At 36.0% G+C, this 26,861-nt stretch overlaps 1 protein-coding gene across 1 annotated transcript; it reads left to right on the top strand.

The window, feature by feature from the left end:
- Window positions 1-2,084: 2,084 nt before the first annotated feature.
- On the top strand, window positions 2,085-25,217 carry LOC137003501 (GTPase IMAP family member 8-like). Its single transcript, XM_067363689.1, has 7 exons — window positions 2,085-2,148; window positions 3,539-4,210; window positions 9,024-9,701; window positions 12,843-14,761; window positions 24,159-24,211; window positions 24,628-24,676; window positions 25,119-25,217. The coding sequence occupies exons 1-7, from the start codon at window positions 2,085-2,087 to the stop codon at window positions 25,215-25,217; spliced, it is 3,534 nt and encodes a 1,177-aa protein (XP_067219790.1).
- Window positions 25,218-26,861: the final 1,644 nt, after the last annotated feature.

Genomic DNA, 26,861 nt, shown 5'->3' with positions numbered 1-26,861 from the left:
CATGCAGGCCAATATGGACAAATATCTGATGATTGTCAAATCTGTAAGATAAAAGATATATATATATATATATATATATATATATATATATATATATATATATATATATATATATATATATATATATATATATATATTATTATATTATATACATAGGAGCAAACAGTCTTAACAAGGAAACAAGAAACACCTGGGGAGACAAATCAACATGAAAAACTACAAAGAACTACAACAAAGCACAGGAAACACTTCAACTTAAAAGTCCAAGGACAAACACAGAGAACATGTGGCAGAGCCCCCCTCTAAAAGAGTGACTTCCAGATGCTCCCAACAGTCATAAAAGTCCAGGAGGGAGGCTGACTAGGGGGCTGGATGGAGGGCTAGGTCCATGGAGAGGAAGAAGGTCTGTAGACTGATGCAGAGCAGATGGCCAGAGTGGAACATGCAGCCAGGGCGAAGCAGGCTGGACAGGCAGCCTTGCAGATGGGCTTGAAGACCCCCACGGTGGAGCAGACAACCACCACAGTAGCGCAGACGGGCTTGAAGAACCCCACGGTAGAGCAGACAACCATCGCAGAAGCACAGACGGGCTTGAAGACCCCATGGCGAAGCAGATGGAACTAAAAGCCAACACAACTGATCAGGCAAAACTGAAACACAAGGTACAGAGAGGTTAATGCTAGCCACAAGGGCCATGTTAAAACAGTCAGGTGGTTTGAGGATGTCCATCATGGACATAACTGGGCCAGCAGAGTGTTTTTGGTTAACATGAAGTTGATGTATGATCTCTGCAGTCACATCGAGACAGGCAGGAACTTCTGGGGCGACCTCCTTGGTCGAATCACAGAAGACAGGAAATTCAGGGACAACCTCCGCGGTCGTATCATGTCAGTCAGAAAGTTTGCAGGTTACAAGGCTGGGTTCTAAATTCTCTGGGTTCTAAAGCAAATTTATGGGCTGGAACAGGCTCGAGAAAGGACTCATGGACTGGAGGGGCTTCTGGAACAGACTCATGGGCTGGAGCGAGCTCTGGAGTGGACTCATAGGCTGGAGCGGGCTCATGGGCTGGAGCGGACTCTGGGGCTGGTGCGGGCTCTAGAGTGGACTCATGGGCTGGCGTGGTGACCCTGATGGCTGGAAGCTCTGGCATGGTATCCATAATGGGACGAGACTCTGGAATAGTAGTCATGACGGGATGAGACACTGGAATGGTTGCCATGATGGCTGAGGATTCTGGTGTGGCTGATACAGCAGGAATGTCGTGTTCTTCCTCATCAACCCCCACGGTTAAAGCAGAGCCACTCAATTTCAGTGCCAAATCAATATAAAATTCCAGAGTCCAATTAGGCTCATGCAAAGGCATCATTGAACTGAGCGGCTCAGATAGCTCACCCCATAGATTTTTACATGGACCAGTTGAATTAAGTCCTTAACATACTCCTCAATAAGACAATTCCCCTGTTGGAGACGCATGGTCTGTGCTACTGGATTCATCATAATGGCTAGTCGTTCTGTAACGATCGTTGAGAGACGAAGCAGAGACAGAATCCAATTACACGCACACTTTTAATAACAAAACTCCACACGAATAGACTGGAACCTTAGACCCAAGACATGAACACGATCCGTCACAACACACAACAACGACTAGCAAAGAACATGGAAACATAAGGGCTATATATACACAGGAGCAAATAGGCTTAACAAGGAAACAAGAAACACCTGGGGAGACAAATCAACATGAAAAACTACAAAGAACTACAACATAAAGCACAGGAAACACTTCAACTTAAAAGTCCAAGGACAGACATAGAGCACATGTGACAATTTATTATATATTTCAGTCGATTTCACTCATCTCAGTATAACAATATAGTTTGGGGAAAGCCAATATGGCATGTTTACTTATTTAAATGATTTACTTTTGTAAATTAACAAAACTGCACATCTTCACCATACAGAGACATACAGAACATGCAGGATTCATATTTAAATGGTCTTTTTGCAGTATAATATTTACAGACACAGAACTTAGAAGAAGAATACAGAACTTACCATTCACAATCCTCGGCTTGATCCTCAAAATGAAACTGAAACCAGATAAATTCTTCCAGCATTATTCCTCACCACGTCTCAAGACGAAGAAAGGTACATACATCTGACCAAACTTAATGCGTTTTTTTTTCTTCTTTCTCAAGTTGATGACAGCGGGCGTCATTGATTGTTTACATGGATGCATCACCTCAGAATTTGCTTTTGAATAGTGCACACTGTCTGTGGGTGTGGCCACATTAGTGGATAAATGAGGAGACTCATGAACGACTGACATCTCTCTCTTTTCAAACAGATTGCACAAACTGAGACTATTTGTATTTGAATTGACTTACATGATTTAAAACCTGACATTTCAACAGTTCTTTAAATATAATCTCATGTTTGTGTACTATTTATTCACTAAGTTACAGTTAATTTTCTGAGGACTATCAGAATGGACTTCATTGAAAAAGAGACTGCAACATGTTAGTTTTCTTTATTTTGCAAAAAGCACAACATTTTGTTTTTACTGTGAGCATACACAAATAAAAGAAGACAACCCACAGTTTTTAATAATGTATAACTCTTGTTTGTATGACCAAAACTGATGAAGTATTTTGAGTCTCTTTTGCACTGATAAGAAAAAAAAAAAAGCAAGTGAAGGCGCCGGTGACTTTACTGACCCAGTAAAAACCCTAATTTATTTATACAAATTTAAAACATGCCATGAATCCCCCCAGAATGTAGAGTAAAACATTAATAGTGAGTAAGTAAAATTACATTTGTTTAAAAAATAGATTTTGATTGTTACAAAATCACATTCTCTTGTCTGAGGTCTCTGGAGACCTCAACAGCCTGAGTGTACATTCCAAACAAATAGTGTACAAGGGTTAATAGTAGTAAGTCATGTGTTAATATAGCACTATTCATTTGCCCTGCATTATTTGCATACTTACCTAACCTTTCATGTTTATCATCGCATAAAGCCTGCATGAAGTCTGTACACATTTCCTAAATCCAGTCAGTCATGATCATTGTGAAGGTTCAGTCATATTTTAGTAAAGTCAAGTTCATCACATCTGATGCTATATGGGTGATTTTACTTTCAGAGAGCCAAAGGCGAAGAAGTCAAAGTAAAGATTGTGTTAAAAGTAAGTCAGTTAAATGATAGCTATATTATAACTCCAGACTTTTTTAAAAAATGTATTTCTTTATTAATATTTTTTAATATTTTGTATATTTAATATATTTAATATTCTTTCTGGTGAAATAAACATTTGTTGTTGTTTTTTACTCTTTAATTCTATGATTATGTAATGTGAAATCATTTTGTGAATTAATTCAGTTACCCTACAGTTAGCCTATACTGATAAAAGGCTTGGATATCAATATCAATTCACATTACTTAATTTAAACAGTTATAAAACCAAAATATGAAATAAATAGTAATAAATAGTGTTTCTATTTTTGATATTCATGATGTGTTTTTTTTTTTTTTTTTCAGTGAGTGATCTGAGGATTGTTCTTCTGGGGAAGAATGTGTCTGAGAACAGCAGAGTTAGAAACTCAATCCTGGGAATACACATGCATGATTTGCCTACAGGTTTACAGCAGCACTGCTGGAGAATCAGTGGAACAGTGAAGAACAGACACATTACAGTCATTAACACTCTTCATCTGCTGAATCCCAACATCTCAGATGATCAGATCACAAAGACGGTGAGAGAGTGTGTGAATCTGTCTGCTCCAGGACCTCATGTCTTCATACTTGTGCTCCAAAATAATGACTTCACTCAGAGGGACATGAGAAGAGTCAAACATGTGCTCAACAAATTCAGTGAAGAGACGATTAAACGCACTATATTGATCACAACTGATGAAGAGACACACGACTCACACATGTTTAGTCATACTGAAATGAACACAGCTATCCGTCAGTTAATAAAGGAGTGTGGAGAAAGACATCTGCAGCTTGAAGAAAGAAAACCAAAATGGCAATCTGAGATATTCAGAAATGTTGATGAGATGCTCAAGGGAAACCAGGAAGAATATCTCACATGTGAGACATATGAAGATGCTGCAGGACCATCAAAGATTAAAGAGCTGAGCAGATATTTTGAAAAACAACAGAGACCTTATAATAAAGATGATGGGAAACTCAAACAGAGCAAGAGAAGTGAAGAAAGTCTAAGTAAGTTTTCAGAATTACTCTTATTATAGCTGAAATTAAGTTCATTATCATAAGTACATTTCAATAAAATAGCTTCCACACTGTTTTAAGAGCACTTACTTTGCTACTGTTGTTAAACTTGTGCCCTGCATGTGGATTGATAGACAGTGTTTCACAAACATGCACTGTGAATAATTCTTATTTTATAAAGTGTACATAAAATTGAAAAACTCTATACATAAATCAAATGTTTAACTAAGTGGAGTGTTATATTATTAAACATAATCTAGAGCTCAAAGAAATGTCACGTAGTGTTGCAGGAAGATGAGGGAAAAACGAAAAGTTGAGTGAATTAATTTTTTGGAGTTATCTTTTTGCACTGATTCAGTTAAGTTGTATTTACGTAGAATATTAAGTATGTTTAGCTTGATATATATTATGTTGTTTGAACTTATAAAGTTTAGTTGGATTAACTTTATGAAAGTAAGGTGAACTTACTTTTTAAAGTTTTCAGTACAAACGTTCCCTGTAAAATGTTTTTGTTCACTCAACTTTTTGAGGTACTGACTTATTTAAGTTTTAATTACTTAAAATATTAAATATCTTTAACTTGACAAATGTAGTTATTCAAACTTACAGTTCAATAGTTTTCAAAACCAAATTTCATGTTCATGTAACCTCATCTAGCTTCTTTTAGTAATTCAACCAAATAAATAATGATTTTATTTAAATGGTCCTTTTGTAAATATTTTATTTCATATGTTTCAGCCATGTTTCCTTTGAGAACTTTATTCCTATTTAAATTTATTTCTACTGCATATAATGATTGATCTGATTTCAGCCACTGAAACATCAACCGCAAATTAAATCAATTACATTTCTCAAGATCTGAGCAGAGGACGATTAAACAACTCCAAAAACAGCTTTACCATCTTTACTTATTACAGACCAGTTTGACTTTAATTCTTTCATAAGTTTCTTTCATTTAATTCTTTCTAAGAATTAAAGGTGCAATATGTAAAATTTAGGATGTTTTCAGTGGAGTATAAAGGCCTTACATAATGAACCATTATGTTTTTATTATCATAGAATGAGCCATTTATAATATCTACATTTACCGTGGGTCCCCCTCCATGTCAAGTCATCATTTTGCGCCGACATGTTTCTACAGTAACCCATACACTCTACAGAGCGTGTTTTGTCTTTATGTTCATCTCTGTGTTGTTTTTAGAGGCAGCTTGCATCATCACTATACGTTAAATACACACGAAGAAGAAATAGTAGTCGTTTGGTTTATTAGAGGCAGAGACCATTCTTTGTTAGAAGTAAGAAGAAACCTCATTGCTTGCCTGGCTATCTGCTGTCTCAAACAATGACATTTTTGTCTTTGTGTCGGCCACTGTTGCTTCCTAAAAAGTGCTTTGAAAGGGAGTGGTGGCATGGTACTGAGCCATTGGTTGCAATTTACTACCTCACTGCTAGATGCCTCTAAAAGGAACATGCTGCACCTTTAACAGAGGTTAAGCTCTAATTATTATTATTATTATTATTATTTTACACCAATTGCAGCAGTTTAATTAAGAACACTTTCTCTTTGATAAAGTAAATCAGCTGAAGTTGTCTCCTTTTTCACTTTCAAACACTTGTACAGTGATATAAATGACTGTTTCAAAGCAAGTACGGGTTTAAGGTTGAGGCGCTACTGAACTATGAAAATATTTTACTAGACAAATTTAGCTGTGATGAAAAGAGCACTAGTGCGTTAACACTGACACAAACTGAGAATATACACAAAAAAAAAAAAAAATTGTGCAGCAATTTTAAACCTCATCATACAAACCTCACCAATGGTGACAGAACAAACTATTAAAATTCACACCACAATGCATGCTGGGCGCCATGGATGAGTTTTGATTGATGCATCCAGAATGCACTGCAGCATGAAGCTTTTTTGATGACCATTCCTGAGATTCATAAGCTGCTTCTTGATGTCAATGTGTGTCTGAATGATATCCAGTGTTGGGCACGTTACTTTAAAAAAGTAATTAGTTATAGTTACTAGTTACTTCTCACAGATAGTAACGGAGTTAGTTACTGAGTTACATCATTATAAAAGTAACTAATTACCAGGGAAAGTAACTATTGCGTTACTTAAAAAAAAAAAAGTCAAATAACTTGAATGCCCCCAATATTAAATAAAAGTCTAAGAATAAATAATTCTTGATCCGACTCGTGACTCATGATCCGCTCTTGCTTATGAAATTTATCTGTACTGTACTATAGGCCTACGTGTTGGTAGCCATTAAAGAAAATTTAGTTTCATATATAGGCTATGTTTAAATAGTCCTATGTTATGTTTTAAATTAATTTACTTGATTATGAAAAGTGAACAGTATAAGATGCATCATAAGATGCGGAATTACGGTGACCGGGAGGGGACATGTTCGGTTCACTTAGTTTTGTCGTAGCTACGACATATAAACTCGTGGGAACGTGATAATAAGTCGTGGCCTCGAGATCATATGGTGAGGGAACGACTTATTATCACGTTCCCACGAATTAATATCTTGTGGCCACGACATATTATCACGCTCCCACGAGTTTATATGTTGTGGCCACGACAAAACTAAGTGAACCGAACATGTCCCCTCCCGGTCACCGTACGGAATATATCGGGAGTCATGGAGTGGGTCAGACACGATTTTGACCACTTCATTAAGTTTTGTTTTGTAGAAGCCTTTCTTTAAAGTGAATTTCGTTTTGTAAAAATTGTATCTTAATTTTAATCAATGTTTCATCAACCAATTGCCTGGATTTAATAAATAAGAAGCAAATATAGTAGACAATATAATCATGGCAGGCGCGGACACGATCACTGGCGCGTGAACTGGAGCGCGTCTTATAGGCTAAATGAACCGAAACTCAGCGTAGCTGCTTGCCTCGCAGACATGATAAATATATCTACAGAAAGCTTGAAATATCCAAAAACGAAAAGAAATAGGCTACTCTGATTATGTAGCCTAATCCGAATGAAATGTGCATTCACACTCTAGGCGCGTACAGTATCCGGAGATGATGAGAGTCAGCAATGTCAACTTCGTCTTTGCAGCCGGCACTGATTCAGAAAACATTACTTTATTAATAAACAATTAAAATGTCTCCTTGCTGTTTTGGTCACATTCATAATTATTACTTTTGCCGGTTTTTTATGGCAAGCGTTATGCGTGCGCTTGAGTGCCTTTATAGCCTATACATAAACGCTCATTATTAGTTTATTCTCTCCAGTATTTAAGAAATTAAATTAATATAAATGTGATTAGTCAACTAATGGCTTAAATGAATAACTACTAGTCGACTAGAACAACTTATTTCCCATATTTTCGATCCAGCATGTCACAAAGGGTATTCTGGTTTGAGCTCGCGCTCAGCTCACATGCTCACAGACACACACACAGACACAGAGCATTGAACATTATTATCAGTTTAAAATTATATTTGTGTATGACTAACTGCAGCACACACCAGAGAAAAAAATCTTTCTGAGCTCAATTATAGTAACGCGGCATTTTTTTTTTTTTTTTTTGCCAGTAACGGTAACGGCATTGTATTGGGAGAAAATGTAATTCGTTTGATTACACGTTACTGAAAAAAGTAATGGCGTTAGTAACGCCGTTTATTTATAACGCCGTTATTCCCATCACTGATGATATCATAGTTCAAAACTTACTGTACTGTACAGCATGCTTTTTTAATTATTATTATTGTTATTCTTCCAATGATCAGATTGTCATGACACTGCTGGAGCAAATGCTGCAGTATCAGAAGATCAGTAGAAAGTTTAAAGGCATTAATAACACTAAACCCTACAATCAGTTATGAGGTTTCAGATGTGATCAGCAAACCAAACCACTTTATAATGCTTATATCATTAATAAATAGCAAGCATCTTATTTCTGACTTTCTTTACCACAACAAACATGTTTTCTAAACACAGTGTTAAAACAGCCAAAAAAAAAAAAAAGTTCATCAAAAAATTCAAGGATCAAGAACAAAACTAAATGAAAATGGCATTCATCAAAATGGTGACTTCAAACAAAATGATTATGTTCAGTTATAAATAAATAAATAAGTGAAGCTGGCAAAGCTGTTTTCTGAGTTGTTTAATCATCCTCTGCTCAGATCTTGAGAGATTTAATGTAATTGTTTGCAGTTGATGTTTCAGTGGCTGACATCAGATCAATTATTATTTGCAGTAGAGATTAATTTGAATGAAAAATTTCTCAACCGAAACATGGCTGAAGCATTTGAAATACAATAATTGTTTATTTGGTTTAACTAAGATATAAGACAAAATTATATTAAATGAACATGAGCTGTGATATTAAAAACTTAAAAAAAGTAAGTTCCCTTTCATAAAGTTATACCAACTAAACTTTATAAATTCAAACAATTACATTTGTCAAGTTGAAAATACTTATAAAGTTAAATGAAAGAAAATACTTTTTTACAGTGTATGGTAAGGAGTGGCAGAAAATCCGAACAAAGGAAAATGACAAGGAATTGAACAGTTGTTAATGCTTTGATTTAAAATTTTATTTTGAATTAAAAATTTGGATTTTTAGAATAAGATTTAACATTCTGCATAGCCAGCCATTCATAACTGTTTTATTTAATTTTGCAGTTGATATAAGAGAGTGGAGTCGCTCCAAATGTAAGTTGAAAGCAAGCAAGCATTTAGCTATTTGTATTTTTTTCATATTTTAAAATGTGACTGTTGTTAAAGGAAGTCTGATGTCTTTAATATGTTTTTCAGTAGCAGCAAATTTCTCTAAAAAACAGAAGCTGAATCTGGTGCTGTGTGGAAGTGATGGATCACTTACGGTCTCTGTGTCAAAACTTTTACGTGATAAAAAGATAAACCCTTCTCATCAAAGAATGAGCAGTGAAGTGTGTGTGAGGAAAGAGAAGATTCATGGATATAAGATCAGTCTGATGGAGCTTCCAGCTCTCAGTCAGCTCTCAGAGGAGGAAGTGATGCGTCAGACTCTCTGCTGTGTGTCTCTCTGTGATCCTGGAGTTCATGTTTTCCTCTTCATTATTAATTTTTGTCGACTTACTAATGATGACAAAGCAGAAATAGAGACAATCCTGAAGAAGTTTTATTCCAGAGATCACTTAATAGTGATATTTATCCATGAGGGCACTGTTGACAGAGCAGTGACAGACTTAATAAAACAAAGCCCAGAATCTCAGAGGTTAATCAGTCTCTGTGGAGGTCAGTACAGAGTGATGGGATTAAAGGAACCTGAAAACTCAAGACAGATCCCAGAACTACTGGAATATATAGAGAACATGAAGATTGAACCATATTCAGCTCAGATGTATGTGAAAGCTCAAGAGAACAGAGCCACACGTGAAACAGAGGAGAAATATAAAGAAGAACTGAAGAGATTGGAGACTGAAATCAAAAAGTTAAAGCAGAAGATTCAGTCAGAGGGTGAGCGTTTTTTAGCTTATGCTTCTTCATGTAGAAATAGTTTTCTCACAATCTTGCAGCAATCGTGCTGTGTGTTCTCTAATTCTGTTTGTAATGTATAAGAGAATCATCTAATTTATAAATTAATCACTCTTTTGAGTCAGTTAAATGTATCATGTTACTATTTTGCTAACCAATTTGACCAATTCAAAAACAACTCTATTGAAAAAAAAATATGTTTTAAGTTTAAGCTACAGATTTAAGGGTATAATGTAAGATATTTGAGAAAAAAAAAAAAAAGATCAGTGTTATAATAATACTTAAGAGTCTATGAAAGGATCATTATTACAGTGATAATTATTTTTCTAACATGTTATATGTTTGGCAACAGTTCTTTAAACCATAACAGATGGAGTGTGTAGCTTTTCATTTCTTAAACAATCATGTAGGAAGACACATCATGACTATATTCCAGTATGACAATGTCAAGATTCATCAGGGTTACATTGTGAAAGAATTGTTGGGAGGGAGCATGAAGAATCATTTTCACACATGAATTGGCACTGACCTTAACCTCAGTGTAAGTCTTTGGGATAAACTGGACGAGATGTTACAGAGTGCTGTTCACCTCTTGCATTGTCAATACAAGATCTTGACCAAAAATTGATGCACCTCTCAAGGGAAATAAATGTTATGATGTTATTTCTATCAGGAGGTGCATCAATTTTTGGTCAAGATCTTGTATCGACAATGCAAGAGGTAAGCAGCACTCTGTAAAGTCTCCTCCAGCACATCCCAAAGACATACTGAGGTTAAGGTCAGAATTCAGAGGTGGCAATTCATAAGTGAAAATGATTCTTCATGCTCTGTAAACCATTCTTCACAATTTTAACCCTGGTGAAACTTGACATTGTCATTCTAGAATATAGTCATGGTGTGTCTTCCTACATGGTTGTTTAAGAAATAAAAAGCTACACACTCCATTTTTAAGGGTTAAAAGAACTGTTGCCAAACATATAACATGCATGAAACATAATAATCACTGTAATAATGATCCATTCATAGATTCTTAAAATGATTAGTTCACTTTTTAAATTAAAATTTCCTGATAATTTACTCACCCTCATGTCATCCAAGATGTTCATGTCTTTCTTTCTTCAGTCGAAAAGAAATTAAGGTTTTTGATGAAAACATTCCAGGATTTTTCTCCTTGTAGTGGACTTCAATGGAGCCCAAACGGTTGAAGGTCAAAATTACAGTTTCAGTGCAGCTTCAAAGCATTCTACATGATCCCAGACGAGGAATAAGGGTCTTATCTAGAGAAACCATTGCTCATTTTTAACCATAAATGCTCATCTTGAACTAGCTCTCTTCTTCTTCTCTATTTGAATTCCAGCAGTGTAGACACTGCTAAGTGTATTACTGCCCTCCACAGGTCAAAGTTTGAACTAAATTGTCATATACAATATGCTAGTGCTGCAGTGCAAGTATATAACAATTAGTTCAAACTTTGACCTGTGGAAGGCAGTAATGCTGCTGGAATTCTAATAGAGAAGAAGAAGAGAGTTAGTTCAAGATGAGCATTTATGGTTAAAACATATATAATTTTTAATAATTTTTTTTCTTTTTTTTTTTTTAGAAAAATGAGCAATGGTTTCTCTAGATAAGACCCTTATTCCTCATCTGGGATCGTGTATAACGCTTTGAAGCTGCAATGAAACTGTAATTTTGACCTTCAACTGTTTGGAGTCCATTGAAGTCCACTATAAGGAAAATAAACCTGGAATATTTTCGTCAAAAACCTTAATTTCTTTTCAACTGAAGAGAGAAGGACATGGACATCTTGGATGACATGGGGGTGAGTGAATTATCAGGAAAAGTTTATTTGAAAGTGAACTAATCATTTAAGTATTTGCCTATTAAAAGCCAAACTTACTTTTTTTTGGCCGGGCAGTGTATTTTGTAGACTTGTAAACTTACATTATTTCAAAATGTTTCCAAGAATGTTTATTTTTAGTTACAGTAGTAGAGCATTTTTTCCTGTCATACATTGCTTGCATGCCATTTATCAACAGAAGCCATCCAGCATTTATTAATATGATATTTTAATATCAATCTAGTTTATTGCAGTGTGCAACAAGTGTCTCACAGCAGCTGCCAAGCGAAAGCACAGAATAGCACTTCCACAAAGCAAAGTTATGTCCAGAAGATGTCTTTTCAATGTCTTTGTCACAAAAGTAATAATTCACACATCTTTGGCTTGTAAGGGAAAACCAGATCTGAAGGAAATACTTTCTGGTTCAGCTGGGACTCAAACCAGGAACCTTCTTGTTGTGAGGAGACGGTGTTTCCCACTGAGCCACTTGTGCTGCCTTCAGACACAGACATAATTATATAAAGTTATGAAAAAGGAGGAGAAAGAACAGATCAAAATAAATAGAACTTAAGAACTTAAATAAACCAAACAAATTGTCTTCAGAGCCCCTGTCTCCCATCCCAGCACTGATTCAACACCCAAACCATAAATCAAGCAAAAAAGATTTATTTAGGGAACATAGGAAAAACAGTAAAAAAACAAAAAACAAAAAACAAAAAACAAAAAAACAAGAAAGATATTACATGAAAGCAATTAAAGGGTTAGTTCAGCCAAAAATGAAAATTCTGTCATTTATTACTCACCCTCATGCCGTTCCACACCTGTAAGACCTTCGTTGATCTTCAGAACACAAATTAAGATATTTTAGTTATTTTAGGGAGCAATGACACTTCCTCTCTCAAGATCCATTAATGTACTAAAAACATATCTAAATCAGTTCATGTGAGTACAGTGGTTCAATATTAATATTATAAAGTGACGAGAATATTTTTGGAATGCCAAAAAAACAAAATAACGACTTATATAGTGATGGCCGATTTCAAAACACTGCTTCATGAAGCATCAGAGCACAAATGAATCAGTGTATCGAATCTGCTGTTCGGAGCACCAAAGTCACGTGATTTCAGCCATTGACGGTTTGACACGCGATCCGAATCATGATTCAATACGCTGATTCATTGTGCTCCGAAGCTTCCTGAAGCAGTGACCTCAGAGTGTTAATACCTGCATGTGAAGCTTGTCACTAAAACCACATGATATTAATTCATGTATACATGCATTTTCAGGTGCTGAAGCTGAACCAGATGATCAGGAGTGTCTGAGGATTGTGCTGATTGGGAGAACAGGAAGTGGAAAGAGTGCAACAGGAAACACTGTTCTGGGAAGAGAGGTGTTTCAGAGCCAATTAAGCTCAGATTCAGTGACGACAGTTTGTAAGAAGGGAGTTGGTGAAGTTAATGGTCGATCAGTAGCTGTTGTTGATACTCCAGGACTCTTTGACACATCACTGTCACATGATCAAGTGGTGGAAGAAATAGTGAAATGTGTTTCACTGTCGTCACCTGGACCTCATGTGTTTGTCATTGTGTTGAGTTTGGGAAGATTCACTAAAGAAGAAACAGATACTGTAGATCTGATAAAGAAGATCTTTGGTCCAAAAGCTGCTCAGTTCAGCATCGTTCTGTTCACTAGAGGAGATGATCTGAAGAATGAGTCTATAGAGGATTATGTTAAGAGAAGTAAGTCTGCAGAACTCAAGAAACTGATCAGAGATTGTGAAAACAGATTCCTGGTTTTCAACAACAAAGAAAAACAAGACAAAACTCAAGTGATTCAACTGTTAAACATGATAGAAGAGGTGAAAAATACTAATAAGGGTCGATACTTCACTAACAGCATGTTTGAGGAGGCAGAGATGAGCATTAAAAAGAGAATGGAGGAAATACTGAAAGAGAGAGAAATAGAGATTCAGACTCAGAGAGAAGAATTACAAGCCAAATATGAGATGGAAAAGAAAAACCTGATGAAGAGACTCGAGGAAGAGAAACAAAGAGCTGATGAAGAGAGAAAGAAAATGGAGAATCAACTGAAGGAAAAAGAGAAAAATCTCAGAAAAGAGTTTGAAGAGAAAGAAAAAGCAGAACAGAAGAAACAAGAGATTGAAAAACAAAAACGATTAGATGAGGAAAAACAGAAAAAAAATGAATATCATCAAAAAATAGAAGAAATGAAGAGAGAGATTGAAAATCAGAGATCACAGTATGAAAAACAACAAAAAGAAAGAGAAGATCATGATAGAAAGAGAGAAGAGAAATACAGACAAGATCAAGAAAAGATGAAAAATGAACAAGAAAGCATTATAGTTGAGTTACGAATGAAACAAGAACAAGAAATAAAAAAGAGAGAATTGGAGGAGAAAAGGAGGAATGAAGAAGAGGAGAAGGAGAGACAGAAATGGGAGAGAAAAATAAAAGAGGCTGAAAATGACAGAAAAGAGACTCAAGAGGAAATTAAACGACAGCAGAGAGAATGGGAGGATGAAAAGAAACAAAAGATGAGAGAACGAGAGGAAGAAGAAAGAAAGAGAAAAGAAAGACATGAGGAAGAACTGAGAGAAAAACAAGAAGAACTGGAGAAAATAAGAAAGAAATTTGAAAAAGAGAAAGAAGAAGAACGACATAAGATAGAGGAAGAGAGACAGAAACAGAGAAGAGAGAGAGAAGAAAAAGAGAGAGAATATGAAGAAAAGAAAACTGAAATGAAAAGATTTTATGAACGACTGGAGCGACAGAGAAAAGCGGACTGGGAGAGAAGAAAACAAGATGATGAAGAGAGACGAGAAGAAGAGAGAAAGAGGTGGAAGAAAATGATCGAAGATCTGAAACAAGAGCAAGAAGAAGAGATCAAGAGAAGAGAAAGAGAGGAGAAGGAGAGAAAAGAAAGAGAAGAGAAAGACAGAAATGAAATGAAACAGAAACATGAAGAGGAAATAAAAGTCATGAAGAAGAAACATGACGATGAAGCCAGAAAACAAGCAGAAGAACTGAATGATTTCAGAGAGAGAAAAGAACGGCATGTTAAGGAGCTCAAAGAGATGCTGGAAGATGCTCAGAAAAAATATGACACACTGGAGAAAGTCCATGAACAACTGAAACAACAGAAAACACCACCAAGTTTACTAAAACAATTTGGAGAGCTGTTGAATGTTGCATTAGTTGCATCAAAGTGTGTTATTCAGTGATTGAAGTCCTCAAATAATAATGTCAATTTATAAACATATTTCTCATGATTAACAACTTTAATGATCCACATAAGATATATTTCAGTAATCTTATACTTGCATGCAGTTTATACAGTAGAATGATATGTATATATTTGGCAACAACAATTAATGGAATGTGGTCTTTAAATGTTTTAAATAATGACCTAAAAATATTACAGTAGACAAATAAAACAGTAGGTGCACAGCAACCATTAAGTTACATTTAAGTACAATAAGTGATATGCTATTTGCATTCATGTTTAATTTTATTTTTTTATTTTTTTGCCTATTGCTTACCAGTTTTATACTGCTCACATCTTGGTGGATCCAAAATGGTCAATATTCATATTCATGCATTTTATTCATATTTCATGTTAATCATATATGGCTTATGATTTATCAATATTACTTTTGATTTCATATATTCATGTACTCCTACTCTATATATTAATCCTCGTCATATTTTCAAGTATTGTACTCCTTTATGGTTATTCTTATTTTATCTTTAAGAGTATGTATGCTTGTTATATTCAATTGTTCTTCAAAGTGCTCCAGTGTGACAGGTCATGTTGACACGTTTGTGGTTAGATATTGGACGCCTGCCAAGTACTGCAGAAGCGATGATGTTTTCAGAATTAGTTGCTCAGTTGAACTCGATGTATACCTTTGTATCAAAATATGTCTGTTTCTATTTCTGCTGACGTGATAATGCAAGATCTGCAAAATTCCCTTAAGGGTGTCAAAACAACCCCTATATCTATTTTCATCTATTTTTCTGACATTTGACCAGTCTATGACATAATGGGTAAATCCATTTGACCTTTTCTTATTAGACCAAAACATAAGTTTGAGTGGGATGTAAGTTTTCCTATGCTTATGACATAAAATGGACTGAGTCTTTGATAGTTTAGCTTTTTCTTTGCTTTTCTTTACTTCTTCTTTGCTCTGTTGCTTCTCACATCTCCTCTGCTTCTTCTCTTCTATCTCTCATTTCATTCTGCAAATATCTTAATTTTGTTCCTTCTTTCTGTATATTCTGATCTTCATCTATTAGATACAATACTCTAGATTTTGTTATTAATTACTTAATAAATGTGTTTGTCTTTATAAGTTTTAAATAATAAATTTGTTATTCCTTATTCAAATTTAATCTCTGACAATCATTGCTGGTCTGCCTGGATCTCATTTTCTCAAGTTTTTGCATCACATCTTAAGTGGTGAATATATCTCATCAGGAAAAGCTTTTCAAACATTTTATCAGACAGACTGTTTCTTCTGGGTGTCAGAACCAATCTTCCTAAGCTGAACAGTCTACGCTGGATGGAGTGGGGGTGTTGTATTTCATGAAAATGGTTTTGTTTTGTTTTTTTATCCTTGATTACTCAATCTCATGTCCTGCTCTCAAATAGTCCATCACTTCTGATTTTGTTGCTAATGGAAAAAATACATTTTCACTTGTCAAGTCATCTTCATTTATATAGCGCTTTTCACAATACAGATTGTTTCAAAGCAGATTCACAGTGTAAAGATACAGAGTTTGGGTAAGGTGCTATAATAATATTTTTTTTTTTTTCAGCCTAGCCACCCCAAACTGGGAAAATGTTCCTGGAGCGACAAGCCCCACTCCCAGCCATCCAGCCATGACATTAGGTTATTACTAGTGACAGCTGTGTCACATTCGGTAAGGAGTAACAACAAAAATGTTTCATAATTTCATCGTTAATATAAGTAAATGTTTTTTCTTTATTATTATTGAGAGAGGATCGACCAGAGTAACATCCGGGCTCGCATAAATACCTACATAAATATTATTTTTCTATATATAACAATCCAGGACGTATATATAATGTTAAACAGGACGACTCATGCAATGATGACTCTCCCTGCTCATGTTGGTTCCAGGTGTATCTCTCTGTGAAGCAGTGTTAATTTTGGCAGCCATTTTTGATTTAGTCTTAGTCTTTATCTCAGATGAAAATGCTCCTTAGTCTTAGTCACATTTTAGTCTTTCATATTTTAGTCTAGTTTTAGTCGACGAAAAGTCATCTCATTTTTGTCAAGTCTTAGTCATTACTTTTAGTCAAACTACAGTTACCAACATTAAGTTTGATATATTTTATATGTATTCTTTAGACAAAATAGTCATTATATTTTTTCTCTTTCAAAACATTTAAGCTTATGAAAAATTTGAATCAAGGTAAGAGACTGTATTGACATTGCACTCTTAGCAGTAGCACTGGTGCAATTGTACATATCCTCTTTCAGTGGTTCTCAAACTTTCTAGAGTGTCGTACCCCCTGAGGGATTTAACATCCTTCTGTGTACCCTCTTTTTTCCACTTAGACTGCAGTTACACATTTCCATTAAAGCACAATATTTGCCTTCTTAAATCAATTTTCCAGTGAAATTTTTACCTTTATAAATACCTTTGTAAAATAAATAATGACTTAAATATTTTATTTTTTTTTTTTAATTCTATTAATACAATGATGATAAAAACGAAGTGATACTTTTAAATATTACATTAAAACTGCCAGTAGGTGGCGGTAAGTCGCTGTTTTTATGAGTGAATCATCGAGTCATTCATTCTTTCAGTATCAAAGCAAGCGTATTTATGAATGGATCATTGAATCATTGACGATTTGTTTAAAGCCACAGATTCGTTCACGAAACACAACTTGTGTGCTGCAGTTCTGCTGTGGCTTTCGTTGCAAAATAGAGAAAAAATTAGGCTTGGGAAATTATATATTATATTATATTATATTATATTATATTATATTAGGGTAATATTCTTGCTGGTATAATATGATCAACATTAAAAACAGTAACTCGCAGAAGGGTATGTTTTTGTATCGAAGAGTTTTAAACTTAAATCTTAACTTAAAACTTAAAACATGCAGTCTGTGTCTATGTTCATTATGCTAGTAGTGCTAAATCCCCACTTTCACAAAGGTAAAGTTATATTGTCGAGAACAGCACTAAAGTAGCGCGACGCTGGCTTGTGTGGGTGCAGTCAGTTTTGGCCGCGAAAGATGAGGCAATTTCATTGAATGTCGTGTATAGATAGCAAAGATTAAGTAAAACGTGTTCTTTTAACAGAAAAACTCTGATGGGGGGTTAAATTCAGGAAATCTAGCAACCGTAAGCATGAAAGCTCGTAAAAACAGTCTGTACTGTTTTGTCTCCTTTATTCGACAAAAAAAAAAAAAAAAAAAATTGATTTCAAAAGAGTGATTCTGGTAAAGTTTTTAGTCTTTTAGCCACATTTCAGTCTCGTCTTTTTTCGTCAACGATATTGCACGTGTAGTTTTAGTCACGTTATCGTTAAATGAAATTGGTGTCGTCTCTCATTGTCTCGTCTTAGTCATGGAAAAAAGGTCGTCAATGAACATTTTTCATCATAGTTTTCGTTAACGAAATTAACACTGCTGTGAAGACAGTGAAATCTTCTTTTAAGCTGGCCATTCGTCCTTTCTATGATTACTCTGGTTTTTGTTAGAGCAATGTTGTATCGTTCCTGCAATATGAAAAATGGAAGATGATAGCTAGGCTACCTCTATTTCCCCACATTTAAAGGTGCTAAAGACTATTTATTAGGTGCACTGAAAGGAATAATATTAATATACATCATCTGTGCATGAGGTAGGGCCTTAAAAACATCAGCCAATCGTTTACGCGATCATCGCGTAAACGATTGGCCCTCTGGCTTGTCAATCACTGCCATGACGTTCCTTGTGAGAGACGAGCGTGGCTGCGCGCTCCAGTAACTTTCCACACTCTACAGGCGCCGCATGCAATGTTTTTGTCAGGAGACAGGAGTAACAACTGCAGATTATGAGTTACCTGCGGTGAGTCCGACATAATGAATCCACTAACACGACAGCGAATGCCGGTGGTAAACAAACACTCGTGTTCCAATACTCGTGCACGACTTTTGGGAGGCATTCCCTCAAAATGAGCTATGAAGGAGGGGGGTTGTTCTTACGCATGCGCTCATTTGAAAAACTCACTAACAGTCTTTGGTTTCTCAGTCGACGAAAACATCCTCTATAGCACCTTTAACTAATTTTATTGATTTACTCATCTAAATAGCTAAGCTGGTGTTATTTAAATGAATTTTACCTGTGCAGCTCCTACTGGATACCTAAAAGGTGTCATAAGCCATGACAGAGATAACCAATGTCCCCCAAAAGTAAGCCCCTGTGCGTTCCATCCTCAAAACTGACATAAATGTTACTTTCAGACAGCACGCGTGCATCATGGGTACTGCCAGGCCACTTAACAGTAACATTGGTTATTTAGCAGTCTAGGTCACTTAACAGCTGTACATTTATAGGATAAAAGTTTTTGCAGTTGACAAATTGATCTTCATATTGGTGGGGGCGCTTCAATTCGCACATGTGTTCCATCTATCACTCCACAAATGCGTGGGAATCCAGCAACTTCAAAAAAACGCTCTGCTAATACATCATCCTCGTCTCTAGAAGGAAATTTCACATATGTGTAAATTTGGCGACACAGGGCTAAGGCCACTTGATGGACAGCATTCCTCTCATAAAACAGTTAAATATTAATGTTTAGCTGCTACTTCCATGCACTCTTTCAGAGATAAAACTAAAGCGTTGCGCTGGAATTCATACTTGTCTTCTGTAAGACCCGCCTTCTTTGATTTGAAACTCATTTTGACATTGACGAGTGCTGTTTGACTAGTGAGACAGAGAAACCTAAAAACTTCTAAAACTTTTTGTCCTCCAAATAACAAACAGAGCTGTGCGCAATGAAGTGCAGCAGAGCAGCATCAAGAATATCAAATACTGAAGGACAATTTGTCCATTTCTAATTTTTGGGGAGACACTCTAAATGTCTATGGTGGCTATACATCTAACATATACTCTACATTTCATAAAAGATATGTATCATATCTTCTACATTTAAAATTTATAATAAACGACTATTATACACAGAGTGTAAAAAAACATCTTAGGCCTAACTTAACTAATGCAGAGGAGTTGTGCCTCTGAAGCGTCAGAGTTAGAATCCATTCTCCTTTAGTTGTGGGTTTATTAAAAAAAAAAAAGAAAAAAGAAAAAGATGAATACATATCCAATTAGTTTAGTTAGCTTGCTATTTAGCAAAAGCATAAACTATAGTGGGAACAGAATGAGAAGTGAGTCATTTCGCGTACCACCGCGATATGATTCGCGAGTTGGGACTCGGGAGAGAATGGGTTTCTTGGTTTTTTAGTATATTATTTAAAAATGATTTAGCCCTAATTTATTCATTCTACTCACTAAAATAATAGGATAAGACAAATAAAATGAGAAAATTCTATAATTTATTTTTATTTCATAGCTCCCACAACATCATAACTGTCTCTTGTCAGGGGGCCCTGCGCTGGCAGCCTGCTGGGGGCCCTTACACTAGCCCTATAGGAATTGAAACTTTACATTAGTAGTGTCTGTATGGTGCTGCATATGATCAACATTTTTACTCAGGTTCATTACCTGTGTACTTATATCTGCTGTGGTTGTTGAAACCTTTTCCTGATGAATCTCAAGGTGACAGTTACTGTTTATTAAAACTGCAAATGTAAAATGTGTACTAAAACTTTGTGCCAGAAGGACATGTATGTGTGTGTCAGGTGTTTCAACATGAATAAATTGCCTTATAGAAAATCAGCAAGTGTTGTTTTCAAACCCTCATATAGCATCGACAAAATATTTATTTAAACCAAATTAAAAAACTTGATGGACTAATTAACAGTAAAGACCTTTAAAAAAAGCCTCAAAAGGTCTCAAATGAAAAGTAAATAAAAATATATCCAAAGTGACTGATTATGGTAATTTACGGTAAAGTTATGAGAGAGCAAAAAACAAAGATGCAAAAAGCAAAAATAAGCAAAAGAATGTAGATATACCTAAAAGTGAATTAAATACTTCCTTAGTGGAATGATAACATTTTAATAAGGAAACATTAGTAACACTTTACATTAAGGTTCCCTTTGTCAAGGGTTTATAAAGGTGTTTGTTAATGAGTAATAAGCATTATAAATCATTAAAAAGCAGTTATAAGTGCATGATTAAAAAGAGCGACTTTAAAGCAATACCAGCCAAATAGTGAGCCGTTTTTAACTCACACATTATAAATGCTTAATAACTGTATTTATTGACACTTATTTAACTCAAAACCAGATTCCTGATTTATTTCCTGATGCAGCAAAATTGGCCATCACAGTTATGCTGAACTGAAGAGTGTTGTATTTGTGGTTTCCTCATTATCTCATGACTGCCACTCTTTTCTTACTATGTTGCTTCCTAGAAGTCTTACCAACCATACCCTGCAAAAAGGTCATGATGCCTATACACAGCAATGTATAAAAACTGATTTCTTGTTTCTCAAGATGAAATATCAAACTTTATTAAAAACACACACAAGAGCACAACCATAACTTGATGGGATATTAATAATAATAATTAAAAAAAATCCAGTATTAGTTACCTGTGAACCTTAAATGTGAACCATTTATTCATGAGTTACAAATGTAAATAACCTGTGAAAGTGAACACGTGTGAATCATGTATGTATTAATGCACACACAGAAGATAGTATATTATTTGACTAAATATTTTATTGTTGATGCATTGTATATTAATGTCTGTAACTCATGAATAAATGGTTCACAGGTGTCCAATTTAATATTTAAGGTTCACAGATAACTAATGCTGGATTTTTTTTTTTTTTTTTTTTTTATCTAATCAAGTTATGGTTGTGCTCTTGTTTATATATATATATATATATATATATAAATTTTGACAATTTCATCTTGATAAACAAGAAATCAGTTTTTAAACATTGCTGTGGGTAGGCATAATGACCTTTTTGCAGGGTATTGTGGGTAAGACTGAAACTTCTTGTCAGCAACATAGTAAGAAAAGTGGCAGTCATGAGACAATGAGGAAACCACAAATACAACACTCGTCTGTCTCACCATGATTTTGCTGCATCTGGAAATAAATCAGGAATTTGGTTTTTTAGTTAAATAAGTGTTAATAAATACAAACCATGTGGAACAACTGGAATTAAATGTCAAAATAACTGTCTCTTCGGCTAAATAAGTGAATATTAAAAAATAAAAATATATAAATTATAAATAAATAAACTGTTGGATAAAATGCATGCTTTATACACTGAGTTTTTCATTGTGATCGACACTTTTTGTAGGTTTTAAAGTTACTGCAGTAACAAATATAACTGAGATTTTTTTTTTTTTTATTTTAATTTTGTTTTTGAGGTTTGTAGCAAACAGGATGTAGTAATTGACTTTGAATTCAAACTTTGTGAATTTAGTTCAGAATTCAAAAGGAATTGTGAGGTTTCTTTAGGATGCTATAAGTGTAGACCGTAAGATCCCAGAGACAGGAGGATGGATGGAGGTAAAATTAATCGTGTCATGATGTGCCATTTACACACAAGCACTCAAAGTCACTAAAGAGCTGTACAGATATATGCTCTATATTTCAGTGTAACATGTAGATTTGTTAACATTTTAAGTGTCTACATTATAAAGTGGCAGGAGCAAATATTTAATGATTAAAAACACTTTAGTATTGAATACTTGCAGATTTGAATTAAGTATTTTTTCAGTTAATTTTCATTCTACAGAGGTATATTACTTTCTGCTTCCCTCTGAGTAAATGAGACTGTAGCAGCAATTTAAATCAGATGTTTGAAAGCAGCTCTTTGATGTAACTTTATTAAGATGCATTGATTTTATTTTGAAGAAAACAGATTATAGATGAGCACAGAGTGAGTGAATCATGACAGATGTTGTGTATATTTGTGTATGTTTGTCACATACACCAGCTCTGCATCTCTGCGCACTAACATGTTCTTCTCATGAACGAGACGCACCTCACAATATACAAGCATTTCTGACTGCAAACACACAACATTCATCCTACTGACCTGATGATTACTGAACACTCACAGTGTCACATGAAAAAAACAAAAAAACAAAACATAATTTAGTCAAGTCATTTAGTTATTTGCTTTATGCTCACTGATGTCTAAGGTGACTTGTACTGTACTGTATTTGTGAAAGTTTCCTCCTAAATGGGAGGAGTTTATGTGAACTATATCTGAGTGAAAGTTTGAATCTGACCAATTTGTGAAAGACACTCACAGCTGAGCACAGAAGGAAAATCAGATCAAATTCTGTTAAAGGCTTCATGAGTCTAATGAAAAAAAGACAAGTTTAACTCCTCTTCAATAGACTAAACTGAAGGAAGGGCTGAAAATATCAGAGAAGGTGAGTGAGGAATAAAGCTGAAATGCATGCTACACATTTATAAACCGTTTATAATAATCATAAAATTATAATAGTCAAAAAAATATGGCTAAGAAATGAAAGTGCTTAATCCTTTCACATATAAATGTCAAATATTCTGGCTGACCCCCAGTGTGAGTTTTAAAGGCGGCTATTATTTAGAATGCATTATTGTTTGTATTGTTTTCATTAATCATTTTTCCCTTTTCATGTGTGAAATATTCACAAATTTGTTACCTATAGCATGAAATGTGTGATATTCCAATTGTCAAATATGTGTAAGTGGATGTATTTTGTTGTTTAAACACCTTTATAATGATCGCGTTAGTTGATCTATAACATGCAATGTTAGTTTGTGCCGCAATTCAGAGAATCTTATTTGTTGGATTTACAAAATGTAAATGTATCCACTTCTCATTAATATGGGCTTAATAAGTACTAATAAATAGCCCATATTCTAGTAATATGCATGCTAATAAGCAAGACGAGAGGAACCCTGGCCAGTCACTTTCAGGCAGACACCCCTGAAGCCACCAGGGAGGCTGACCTGGCCCACTTAAGGCCAAGTCTAGCCAACAACCTGTCTGTTCATGGAACCAATGGGGTAAGCAAAATAATCTTAATCCAAATTTAAAACAAGATTATATAGCTTATTTTTGGTTTGAAATAAGATTATTTTGCTTACCCCATTGGCAGATTATTTAGTTGTTTTAAGGAAAAAGTCCCTTAATTTTGACTTATTTTTCCTGAAAACAAGACATTTTTACTTGTCAACAAAATGGTTCTTGATTTAAGAACTTTAAGATATTTTGACTAGAAACAAGACAAACTCTAAGTAAGAACAGCATTTTGTGCAGTGTAGGAAGGGTGTCACGACCAACCTTCACTAAAAAAAGGGAGCTCCAGGGCCCTAGTATGAAAGCACCCCTAAAGGAAGCCCTATCTTAAAACTACCCCCCAAAAGCCTTAAGCAGGGAGCTTGAGTTCAATGCAAAAATGCAATGGCTCTTACAGGAGGAGAGGCGACCAACAAAAACTCAACCTGAGAAGTGGAGAAGGAGGCCTACATTTTTTAAATGTAAAAGAGGCCTGCCATACTCAGCAATCTAAAAAGGCTGTGCTCACCTTCAAACCCAGGCCGGACCATCAGAAGAGTCCCAAGCTTCTGGAACACGCTCATCATTGGCCCAGCCTCAGGTACGATGTAGGAAGGGTATGCGGGGCAGCAGAAGAAGAGGAGAGGGTAGTGGTGCAAACCCTCAAAAAGGGAAGAAACACTCAGTGCCGTTCACAACGCCTGCCTTGCATAACTTCCATTAGATCCTGCTTCTTCTTTCTAGCTTCTCACCTTCTCTGCGACCTGCTCCTCGGAGGAGGAGGGGCCTGAGGGGTGACACTAGATTAGACCACAGACAGGGCCAGGTCACCCTGGCTGTCTGGGTGTAGACTCAGACCGGCATGGTATGCACGATTTAAATGCTACTGAGAGCGCCCTCACTTCTTTGAAATTTCCGACCGCCACCTCGACAGAGGTACCAAAAAGTTCATAGGGTGAGACTGGAGTATCGAGGAGAAAACCCTTCTCTTTCTCCCCAATATCTGCCAAGTTCACCCACAGGTGTCTCTCTATTGCCACCATTGCCGCCAACAATTTAAATCTGTGGTGTGGCACAACTCAGCTGCCCCCTCAGGTGAAAGATTCTAACTGTGGTCTATGTCTTTGAACAGATTGGCCTAGTATGCTTGAAGCACTGCCATAGTATGCAGTGAAGCACCAGCCTGACCTACTGCCGCGTATGCTCTGCCATTCAGATGCGAGGTGGTTTTGAGTGGTTTGGTAGGCAGAGCCGGAGCCTTAAGTGTTGATGCTCCACCACCAATATGATAGTTTGCAGATGTTTCATCGATGATTTGCATGCCCATGACTATGGATGCGGGCTGAATATGGGTTTTTCCATGCCTTCTTGATCTCAGAATGGAGATCTGGAAAGAATGGAAGGCTCACGGGGACTGAACGACGGTGGCCAGAAAGATAATGTTCATCTAATCCAACCACAAACAGTCTCTTCCTGAACACAATCCCATGATAGCTTCAATCTGTCTGAAGCACGTCCCATCACGTCAAGCAGCTCCTTATATGTGAGCAGGATGGTGGTGAGGGCTCAGATCTAACACTCTCACTGTTGACATCGGCCATCGACTGCTCTTCATCTTGGCTTGGAGCCAAAAGAGCACTATCTGCTGAGCCAGAGGATGCAAGAGATATAGCATCCTTATCGAGCATTGAAACCCTTCTCAAAGTATTCCGCAAGCTCCACCTATCCAAATATCTAGGACACGGGTCAGCACAATGCTTGAAACATTTCTCAGACATAATGAATTGTCTTAAACAGATCACTACAGACAAACACTCCCTGAAGATGAAAAGAGGATGACATGTTCTTTGGACGGTCCTTATATACTGTCATAGGCTGTCACCAGCCAATAGGATTGTCGTGATTTGACAGTTGCTTCAGATACCAGTCACGCGAGGGCATTCCCCATAAGTGTTCTAGGACGCAGTGTGAGTTCCCTTTTGAAAGGGAACAACCAATCTCTCTCCAGTTATATTTATATTAAATAATGTCAGTGCTGCTGTCACAGAGTCACAGCCAACACCCACGCATTGTCACCAGATCATCACGCTCCCACCACTCGCTCACAATCTCCCGAGTACTGATCACCTGCACCTGCACCTCATCATCCATGGACACTATAAAGACTCTCACTTCCCTCACTCCTTTCTTGTCTGACATACCTAGACTCCTTACCTGCCACTCACCTGAGTTTACCATGTTCCCATACTGTCATCTTTCGTCTCCAGTTCTCCGTTCACCAGCATCTGCAAAAGACACTCCTCTATTATCACCCAGCTAAGTTACATTTCAAAAGTGCTTGTTTCTCTGACTTACCTGCATCCACTGTCTGCCTGTGTTCATGCCTCTGTTCAATGAACTTGTGTGTTCACTTACCTCTCTGCCGCCGTCTTTGTCCTGACAGCTGCATTCAGCAGCTTTACTTGTCAGACTGTGCATTTAAAGGTGCCATAGAGCCCTTTTTCACAAGATGTAATATAAGTCTAAGGTGTCCCCTGAATGTGTCTGTGCAGTTTCAGCTCAACATACCCCATAGAGGTTTTTTTTATTAATTTTTTTAACTGCCTATTTTGGGGAATCATTATAAATGCACAGATTCAGCGTGCTTCCCCTTTAAATGCTCGCGCTCCCCGCCCCCGAGCTCTCGACTCTATACTACATTGCATAAACAAGTTCACACAGCTAATATAACCCTCAAAATGGATCTTTACAAAGTGTTCGTCATGCAGCATGTCTAATCGCGTAAGTATGGTATTTATTTGGATGTTTACGTTTGATTCTGAATGAGTTTGATAGTGCTCTGTGGATAAAGCTAACATTACACACTGTTGGAGAGATTTATAAAGAATGAAGTTGTGTTTATGAATTATTCAGACTGCAAGTGTTTAAAAATGAAAATAACAACATGACTCGTCTCCGTGAATACAGTAAGAAACGATGGTAACTTTAACCACATTTAACAGTATGTTAGCAACATGCTAACGAAACATTTAGAAAGACAATTTAAAAATATCACTAAAAATATCATGATATCATGCCAGTTATTATTGCTCCTTCTGCCATTTTTCACTATTGTCCTTGC

The sequence above is a fragment of the Chanodichthys erythropterus genome, chromosome 3, assembly GCF_024489055.1.
Source record: "Chanodichthys erythropterus isolate Z2021 chromosome 3, ASM2448905v1, whole genome shotgun sequence".
In the NCBI taxonomy this organism is placed as follows: Eukaryota; Metazoa; Chordata; class Actinopteri; order Cypriniformes; family Xenocyprididae; genus Chanodichthys; species Chanodichthys erythropterus.
Note: the sequence above shows the minus strand (reverse complement) of the source record. Positions and strands in the feature narration are given on the sequence as shown.